This window comes from Pan paniscus, chromosome 10, assembly GCF_029289425.2.
Source record: "Pan paniscus chromosome 10, NHGRI_mPanPan1-v2.0_pri, whole genome shotgun sequence".
NCBI classification, from domain to species: Eukaryota; Metazoa; Chordata; class Mammalia; order Primates; family Hominidae; genus Pan; species Pan paniscus.
The window spans coordinates 137958241-137968615 of record NC_073259.2 but is presented as its reverse complement, the minus strand read 5'-3'; the positions used below and the strand labels follow the sequence as shown (position 1 = coordinate 137968615).

General features: G+C 47.5%; 1 protein-coding gene across 2 annotated transcripts in view; it reads left to right on the top strand.

The window, feature by feature from the left end:
- Positions 1-3911: 3911 nt before the first annotated feature.
- Positions 3912-10375, top strand: part of TMEM132D (transmembrane protein 132D) — an 820982-nt gene continuing 814518 nt past the window's right edge. For both annotated transcript variants that reach the window (XM_034934836.3, XM_034934834.4), the window contains exon 1: positions 3912-4478. In XM_034934836.3, coding sequence (XP_034790727.2) covers positions 4400-4478 — 79 coding nt within the window. In that variant the 5' untranslated portion in view covers positions 3912-4399. The remainder of the gene's footprint in view (positions 4479-10375) is intronic.

Here is a 10375-nt window from a genome sequence, read left to right as displayed (position 1 = left end):
TGCAGCACTATCCTACTGGTCTTTGCAGAAGAGGCTGCTCTGCGAGGTTCACCTGGCAGTTACCTGGTGACACCATGGGTCACCTGGGACAGCGCGAATATTCCAACTTTTTAACATCTGCTTGTGGAGCTCTGGGAAGAGATGAGAAAGGGAGAAGGACAGAGAGAGGAGAGTAAAAGTAGGTCTGGATTTTAGTATGGTTAACCTGGAAGAACCAAGAAGTTTGATGATTTAACACAATAAAAATTAATTTCTTTTACCATACTTCTTAATGTGGATTGACGGGGGACATTGCTCTCTCATCAACTTGCTGGACTGCTGGCTGGAAGGCTCACCTTGTAGCTGCACCATCTCAAACACGGGGTCCACTCTGCTCCCAGGGCAGGGCAGGTACAGAATGAGGAGTCACAGGTGAGCTTTTCACTGCCCCACCAGAGAAATGACCCCCATGACTTCTGCTCACATTTAGTTGGTCAACTGCAAGGGGCTGAGAAGAGTAGTCATCCATGTGCTGGGAAGGAGAGAGTGACAGGTCTTGGCAAACACACACTTTCCTCAAGGGCACAGCATGGATTCCGCTGAGGTGCTCCTTCTGGAAGGATGATCTCCTGCTGGCCTGGCCTAACCAGGAAGGGTGTGGAATGTTCCCAGTGCTTACAGTGCCCTCAACATCAGAAGGCTTTGCCCACTAGTGAAAGAGACAGTTGATTGAACCAGGCCTTTCTATTTCCCAGTCATTTCATGAATTTTGGAAAATTGGGAAGACAGGGAGTTTCAAAAAGTCTCTTCTGCATCTTCAGGAGGGATTGATCTGGTAGCTCTCACTTCACGCTAAGGTTTCCCAAGCTTCATTTCTCACCATCTTCCGGAGTATTGTCATAGAGAGAAGATGGTGCCTGCACCCGTGTCAGTAGTGACTGCTAAATCCATTACTAATTTCCCATCTTCATAAACATACATAACTTGATATTTTTTAAACAAAATGCATCACCAAGTAAAAGGAGAGAAAACAAAAATAATAATAATCAAAATAAAAACAAGTCGATGTTAGTAACTTGAGCTAGATGTTGTCATTGTGCAGAAAGAGCTTCCCTTTTTGTTTAAAAAACATGGACGTTTGCAATTACTAAAAGGTTGTTCCGGAGTAGCTCAGGCCTGAGCCTTTCTCCTGGATGCAGTCAGAAGGACTGGAAGAGAATGGCTTCAGTTTTACAGGAGGCCCCATCTTTAGAGGGCCTGAAAGTGTCCTCTCATCCACTAGTGGCATAGCCCCAGCAGTACTTGAATTCCAGCTCCTTTCTGCCTTTATCAACTCTCAAAGTTGCCATTTCTCAAAAACTGCTACAGGGAATGTTTTTGTTTTATTGAAAAATAACAACAAAAACTGCTTAGTGTAAAAGCCTCATCCACACAGCAGGAACAATTAGTGCAATTTAATTACCGACAAAATTAGGCTTACAGCTTGATTTATGGCCCCGCAGATGAAACACATATTCTTGGAGGAAAGCAGATTTCTTACAAGTAACTTGAGAGAGACAAGGCAGGCGATTTTGATGGGAAGTTGTCCTGGGGCGGGGGCTGGAGTTAGGGACCTATGAGCCCTCAGTGTCCATCTCCAAGTCTTTCTAAGTTTTGCTTCCCCACAATTAGCTGTGTTAATTACCCAAAGAAGATTAGATGTACCAGAGAGAATGGCATACTGGAGAGAGAAAAAGTAAGAAGCCATTCTTTATCTTATTTTAGCCACTGATTAGGTATCTGAAGTTGCATCTTCCCAAAAAATCTTCCATACCAAAGAGTGGAAAAAACTTTTGTTTCGCCAACTACGCATAATGAAGAAACCGTTTAACATTTTAGGCAGCAGCTGGAACTTGACAGTCACCTTTTGTCTTCACATTACAGATAGAGAAACCTTTTGCAATGGCAAAAAGAAAAGTTATTTGATGATTGCAATTCAGGGGAAAAACTCAATTTGATTTAGAGAAACATAAAATGATTGTTTTTAATAAAGAACAGGGACCACTTGTTTCTAGTCAATATGTTTGAGAAATGTTTTACAAATAGTGTCACAAATAGATGATTTACAAATAGACTCACACCCACTGTAGCGTTAAGGATGGAACCTGGATTATGCATTCAGTGCGGGCATCAATTCTGACACTCAGAGACCAGGTGAAGGTGTCCAAGAGACGAAAGCTCAGCTCTCTCATCACTCAGGTGAAGGAGAAAGGGGAACAGTGGTTCCAGCACGTGTTCTGCAGGGCGGCAGCATCAGCATCACCTGGAACTTTTTAGGAATGGAGATCGGAAGTCCCACCTTGACCTGCCGAGATAGCTCTGGGGTGGGCCCAGCAACCCAGGTCTAACAAATTTTCCAGTGACTCTCCTGCTGGTTCAAACTTCAGAAACAGTGAAAGAGACAATCTCTTTAGGGTCTTTGCAGCATCGACTCTTAGGAATTTTACAGGAGAGCAATACAAAGAGAAAAGGCAACAAGTTTAAGAAACAAAAGAAAAAAACAGAAAGATATATTCAGATAAGTAGATACAGAATAAAAGAAAAGAGCACATCTCAAAGGACGTGAACCCAGAAAGACAATCTTCTGTAGAACAGCAGTGGCTTTTTTGATCTTCCTTGAAACTTTGAAAGCTAAAAACTCTTAAAGCATTGGTATATTTCCGCAACTACAGGCATACAGGATAAAAAAGTCCATTGCCCCCTCAGTCAGATGATAACGACCCATTTTTATCTACTGAGGTGAATTCACCTCATTAGATTCAGGGCTTGTTGGTTTACAACATTCCTTAATAATTCTGAATGCTTTTCTTCCGTCTGAGCTTTGATGGGGTTAATTTAAAGGCTCTCGTGGAGCAAAGCAGTTCTTGGGCTACAAATTACAGGACGGTGCTTAGGGATCTCGGTGTGGGGATGTCTTAGTTGGAGATGCCGGGCGGTGTGAGTGAGAATCACGTCTTTTATCTTCTCAAAGCAATGTTGTCTCCTAATGGATCCATTTCCTGTTCCCAGTGAGCCCTGGGGAGCACACATGAAATGTTTCTAGGGACACTAACTTGGGGGATCGCTCTGGGACGGGGCTTGGGGCCAGCATGACCTCAGTGTGGCGTGTCAGAGACTTCCTCACTCCGATCCCTGGGAGATGCGCAGGGCGGGGCGAGGGCCCTTCTCCAGCCATCCTCGAGCTCTCCCTGGCGAAGAGCCTCAGGTGCCCCCGGGCTGGAGGACCTCCCCTGGGCCTGAGGTTTTGACGACGACGAGAGGCCGGTGGCCAGCTGGACACCTGTTGGGAGAGTGGGTGGCTCCGTCCCCGGGGTGCGCCCGCGCTGGGAGCCCTCGCCCGCCGCCACCGCGCGTCCGCGCTCGCAGGGAGGGTGGCCGGGAGGCTGGGCGTGGGGCGGCCAGGGGGAGGTGGGATTTACTTTGCGGATTGGGACTCACAGCTGTCACTCCGAAAGGGTGGGGCTTTTTAAAAGCAGACAAATTTTTAAGGCGAAAGCCCCAGCCGGCTCCGGGCACCGTGGCGATCGCCTCCGTTCCGTTCCGGATGCGGTCCTTGCGGAGCGGAGCCCCCGCGCCGGCTGGCAGGAGGCAGCTGCGTTGCTCGGCCGCGTCCCCGAGCCGGCGGGCCCTCCTCCGCGCACATCTGGCCCGCCTCCCCCGGGCGCAGGGGGGAGCCCCGCGTCCCCGGAGCCTGCAGTGCGCTCGGCGCGCGTAGAGCCCCGCGAGCCCCAGCCCGGCCCGGGGCCGGGCGGGCCGAGGCGGCGGCCGGGGAGCAGCCGCACCCGCCAAACTTTGGGGGGCCGGAGCGCGCGCGCGCCCGAGCCCCGAGGCGCAGCGGCCGGCCCGGGATGGGGGCTGCGGGCCAGGGAGCCCCGGGCCGCCCAGCGAGCCCGGCCACCCGCCCGGGGGGCTCCGAGCCGCCTCTGCCCGCGTCCCGGGCTCCGCAGCCCCGCCACCCCGGCGCCGCCTGCGCCAGCGCCCGCTAGCCAGCCCGGGAGCAGCTGGAGCCGCCGGAGCCCTGCGCCTGGAGGCGCCCCTCCTTGGGCCACCGGGGGCCACTCTTCGCTCGGGTAAACAGGAAAGGAAATACCCCTTGTGGATTAAAATTAAAAAAAATTCTGTTGGGGGCGAAGGAGGGAGGTGGGGTTTGCCTGCGCGCGCGTTGGACTCCGGAGAGCAACTCAGGAGCCCGCGCGGTCGTCGCCTCCCGGCCTGGCCATGGACTGGCGGGAGGAGGGAGCAGGGCGCCCGGGCTGCTCGGGCCCCTAGCCGGGCGCTCCCTCGCCACCGGCCCCGCTGCGGGCCTCTGGGGGACTGAGACGGTCTCTTGTTCGCCTGGACGGCGCCGGGGAGCGGAGGATCTGCGCTCCGGGTCTCCAGGATGTGCCCGTCTGAGATGGGGACGCTGTGGCACCACTGGTCGCCTGTACTCATCAGCCTGGCCGCCCTGTTTTCCAAAGGTGAGGACGCCGCGGCCGCCAGGGCCCAGGGACTAACTTCGACTGGAGTGAGTGTGTGGGAGTGTGTGGAGGATGGGGGCGGCCGGGAGAGAGGGCTTGTGTGCATGTGTGTGTGCGCGCGCTTGTGTGCATGTGTGTGTGCGCGCGTGTGAACGTGCGCTCGTGCGGCAGCCAAGCTCGCTCCTCGGACGCCCCTTGGCCGAAGGTGCTTGTCCTGGAGCACTTGGGTGGGAGGCCTTAGGTGAGACTACTAAGGAGCCGAAAGGAAAGGAAGGCTCGGTTTCCTGAAAGCCTTTTCTGTAAAGGGAGAGGGCGTGGGGACCCTGGAGAGGAAAGGTGGCCTCTGGAGGGCCGAGCCGGCTGTCGGGGGAGGAGGGGATTGAGATGACCAGGGAGATTTCTGGAATTTGGGATTGACTTTCCCTGGTGGCACTGACCTATTTGGAAATAATTTTGGAGCACTCCTGTCGCATGGGAATACTATTTTGTGTATTATAGGCTGCCAAAAATATAGCCTGGAGGGCAGCTCTGAAGAAGGGGGATGGGTTTCTCCAGGTCTGCCGCTGTGAGATTTGGGCACAGGGTCTGGCTCTCACCCTTCCGTAGGGTGCCGGGAGCAGCAGCGGCCCCGCAGGGTGCACGTGGAGTTTCAGCTACAAGTTGTGACCCGAGTTATCCCAGCGGAGCCCTGACTTGAAGCCATGTGTCAAGGCAGGAATTCCTCAATGTTTCCTCTTCTCTTCTGCCAGCATCCCTGTCTGTCATGGGAAGAGCAAGTTTGGAAGCTCTGGACAGTCATTCTTCCTTGAAGAGAAATGGTGTGATTTGTGCGGGAGATTCTTTCTCATGATTGACCTGGGCTGTTTGTGTGTGGTTCCCCCACCCGTGCCCCTTTCCTGCAGGTAGATACACTGGGAGGAGAGTGAAGCGTCTCAGCAGTCTCTAATACGTGCTGCAAGAACCCTGTACCCATACTTTTCTGCAAAGATTTTTGAGATGAGATCTCTCTCAGAAACTTCAAAGCCAGTTATCACGCACAAAGTCTTTTAATTACATGAATTGTCTGTTCTCTGAGTTCTTCCAGAATCACTGAGGTTATGTTGCTTTGGATCTGATAATAGATGAAGACAGTTGAAATGCCGAGTTCTGTGATGGGTCGATTTAGAAAGAGGAATTTACGTTCCCCCTCCTTCCCTGTCTTTGAAGTGTGGTTGAAATGGGCTCACGTTTCCTAATTATGAGTTAGAACAATCCCTGGGATCAGAGCTTTCTGGATTTATAATGTGCACAGGAAACCAAATAAAAGGTTGATGAATTCAGTGAACCTGACTCAGGCAGACGTGAGGTTAAAAAAACCAAAATCCACAGCAACAACAGCCCAGCATTTTTTTGGGGAGGGGTTGGTTCTCACTTGGTTTTATAATAGGGCCAGACTTCTTTGTGTTTATGCTGCAATAACAAGGTTGTATTAAGAAAGGTACAGAATAGCTTTGGAAATAGGACCTCACTATTGTGTTTTTTCACTTAGGTACATAGGTCTGTTACTGATTTCATTAGACTGAGCAGTGTTGAAGAGAATTGTATTTAGCCTAATACTTGTGAACTTTTTCAACTGGGAACACTGAACATGTCCTTAAATGAGGTACTGTGTGATGTGGAAGCCTCTTTACTAGGTGGCCAAAAATTAGCACGTAAAATGTTTACGATAAGCCTAGCATATGACATATTTTGTGTATTGAACTTAAACAAGTCAGCCAGACAGTTCAAAAGTGAATCAGTTCTGTGTGGAGACTTTGTACAGCAATTAGCAGAGTCTGAGCACGTGGTAGATGATTCAGGATTAGTCACAATATGTCAAAGAACAAGAAAAAATCAACACCCCTATTAGCAAATTGCATAAAATGGAATTTCATGATGCAGATGTGATTTATACATTCAGGGACAGGGCCGTTCTTTTCCCAATGTGTTCATATCACCTCCCTCTAAGATTCTCTGATCACTTGAAAGTTCTCACCCATCTTGCAATCAAGTATGGACTATATTGAAAAGGATTTTAATTGAAAGTAAACACACAGACACACACACATACACACATACCCCAAAGTGCCTCATTTGTCTGGGGCTGATTGAAAAAGAATATTATCAAGTATTAAATATCTGTTTCCACATATTATCATTTCTACTGTATTGTCTTTCCAAATAGGAATTTTTGAATGAAACAAAATGCAGATTTTAATACCAGGTTAATATGCTTGAGCCTTACACGTTTATATTTCATAAGCAGAAAATGATTAGTCGTAGAACAAACCCACCCTCTTGTAGATATTTTTTAAAAACAAATAAACATAAAGTTTTGTTGCTTGTATTTCTATGCCTCTGGGACCTAGGAAGTATGGTATGACACACGGAGTTTCCCCAGCAGCCTTGTCCTATGGCCCCTAATTTTTCTGGGGAATGGCCTTAAATGTTTAAGGTCTAGCTTTGCTGGCAGCTTGATGTAGTTTGCAATGGTGCTAGCCTGCAGATGAGCTTTAATGCATTACTGTGAACTTTATGGGAGGGAGCAGGTGTATGGAGGGTGGGCTGAGAGGAAAAATGGGTGAGGAGATTGGAGATGGGCAGAGGGCAAGCTGATTTTTAAATACAAAGTCAAGAGGGTTGCCACATTTAGGTTGCTTGTTACAGTCCTCACGTGCATCCTTCCCAGTTATTTCCTTTGCACATGCTGGTAGGAAAGAAGCAGACGCTGAGAGACCTGCGACATTGCGAGCGGGGCTGCGGCAGTGTCGTGCTCCCTGTGCCTAGGGTGGTGCTGGGCACGTGCTCTGCCTGCTTCCAGCTGAGTGCAGCCAATGGCCTGGGCAGTGGGCTTCTTGGAGTGCCTTCCTGAAGCTGCTTCCATGTGTAGAGCTTCTAGCCTCTAATAATATGCTGAAACGGATGTTTAATACTTGGTAATATTCTTTTTCAATCAGCCCCAGACAGTTTAGGCACTTTGCATTGTGTGTGTGTGTGGTGTGTCTGTGTGTTTACTTCCAATTAAAATCCTGTTAAATATAGTTCATATTCGATTTCCAGCTGGGTGAGAACTTTCAAGGGATCAGAGAATCTTACAGGAGAGGTGATATGAATACATTGCGACATGAACTGAACTGTCCCTAAGCTTATAAATAATATCTGCATCATGAAATTCCATTTGACACAATTTGATGACACTGGGGTATTAATTGGGTCAGAGTGAAGCTTCTGGGTAGGACAGCACCACCCTTATTGAAGGAAGCTGTGGACCAAAAAGAGCTTCAAAGTACAGTGATAACTTCTTTAGGGGTCAGGAACTTTTTGGGAGAGGGAAGAATATCAGAAGGGAGCCAGTTAGTGGGGGAGAGAGAGAGTGACTTTTTGCTTACATTCAAATTCTGTCAAATTGAAAAGACAAAGAATGAAGAGACCACTAAGTTTTGTTTTGTATGAATTAAAGAGTTAAATCAAAATGTGATTTTATTAAAAATATTTATGTTCATAGAAAGGTAGAATTCCAAGTCTGAGGATCTGTTTAACTTAGTTATATTCTAAGAGCTAAGAAAAAATGAGTAAACAACAAAAATTTCAAAAATATTTTATTATAGAAGCTATGCTACACAATATTTAGAATTTATCTATCAATTTTTCTGTTAATCCAGGTGTTATCCATCTTTCCACCCATGCATTCACCCATCATCCCATCCACCCATCCATCCACCCATTCCTTCATCTGTCCATCCATCCATCATCTACCCATCCATCCACCAGTCCATCCACCCATCCATCCATCCATCCATCCATCCATCCATCCATGCATCCATCCATTATCCACCCATCCATCTACCAGTCCATCCATCCATCCATCCATCCATCCATCCATCCATCCATCCATCCTTCCATCCATCCATCCATCCATCCATCCTTCTGTCTGTCTGTCTGCCTGCCCATCCATCCATTCATTCATCATTCCAGCCTTCTATCCACCCATCTTTCCATCTATCCATCTATCATTTCATCCATCCATTCATCATTCCATCCATCTGCATATTCATTCAACAAATGTCAAAGGCCACATGCCTTCAGTGAACACAGAGCTCAGCAGGAACTATTTCCAAGTGTTGTGAGGACACAGGACAGGTACTAAAGCGTCCTTAGGTAGGGATGTTTAGTGCCAGTCATTCCTCTAGATGTCAAAGTGCCTCATACCATTGCTCCATTGCTTTAAGTTGTAAGCTCAGACCTGGGCAGTTTCGTATTCATCATTCCCCTCTTCCTTTGTTCCCTCTCCTTTCCTATTTCATAACAGTAACTGCCTTCTGAGCACCAACAATGCACCCCATACCGTGCTGGGCACAGGGAGTACCGTAGTGAGGAAAAGCACAGGTTGATATGGTTACTATTCCCAGAGAACTTGCCATTTGTAGGAGAGATAGGGGAACATGTGAATTACACAGAAAAACATAAAGTTAGCACTGTGGGTGTGCTCTGGAGGATGGGGCGAGTGTCTCTGGATGCAGATAATGTGGCAGTTGACTTAGAGTAACTGGGAAGACTCCCCTTGTCTGAAGGATGGGCTGGCGTTACCGGGTGGACTGGGAGGATCCCAAGTGATCCACATAATCTCCCATCTTGACTTAGTCACGTCCCCTTTTAACATTTCTAAATAAAGTAACCAACATTCCCATATTTCAGGGATTTGGATGTGAATGTCTTTTGGGGGAGTGCACTTCTGCCTTTCACAAGGTTGACATTCTACAACTATTTTCTGCCTCCTCTCCTAAATTTTAAGTTCTTCTAGGGGACAAAAAAAATAGGTATTTTTTCTATCTCTGATTTCTCTCCAGTATTTTTAGCTTTGTGCTTTGGACATTGCAGGGGCTCAATACGATTTTTAACTATGCTTCCAAGAGTGTGAAATATTGCTGGAGATCATTTACCTGACAGTGCAGTGGTTTGATGCTGCCTTTTCCAGTAATTCAGAGCGCTGCAGGAAATACTTTGGTCAATAATACCAGCTAATGTTTTGAGTAATTGTTGTATGGCAGGCACTGTGCGGAGTGACTTACGAGGATAATTTTTGTGAATTTGCAGATAAACTCAAGGGGGTAGATATGTACTGGACCAGAAGTTGAAGTTCAGAGATGTTAAGTAACTTCTCCAAGTCATAGCAACATAAAAGACAGTCAGAGTCTGAATTCTGGTGCCAGAACCCATATCCCTGGCTATTCTGCTAACTTCTGATAATTATATGGAATAACTAAAAACCAGGCGGTTTGTCAGGCAGAATTGTTACATGGTGCCAGGCTTGCCAGGGGCTGAGTGCAGAGAGGTCTTGAAACCATTTTAGTTTTTAGCTCAGAGCCTGGTATACAGATGACCCTTGATATTTGTTGAGCAAATGAATAAATGAACATCATGTTATTTAGTTTTCTCAGCATTATTTTTTTCCAGCAGCAATCAGAAATAACACCTGAAAGGGATTCAAATGGGGATTTACTTCCAAGACCACCAGGGAGGTTGAAGAGATTCTCTGATGGTGTGGAATGGTTTGGTTATCTCCTAGGTCAGCTTCTTTTTTGTTTTTTTTTTTTATTTTTATTTTCCTCCTCCCCCACCTCCCTAGGTCAAGCTTCTTAAAGAACTTGCAGACATGCCCAGTGGACTGTCTTCAGGACCTGTTTATTCATCTATGTCCCTAACATGTGTAGGGTCCTGGGCAGGGAAGACTAAGACATGGCCTCTGGTCTTCCAGGACCAAAAGTGTAGGTGACACATCAGTGGTCTCTGGGAAATTATAAAGAATGAGGAAGAAGCATGCGGAATGAAGACACAGACTCTTCCTGTTTGCAGAAGGAGGATGCTTGATGCTGTGAACA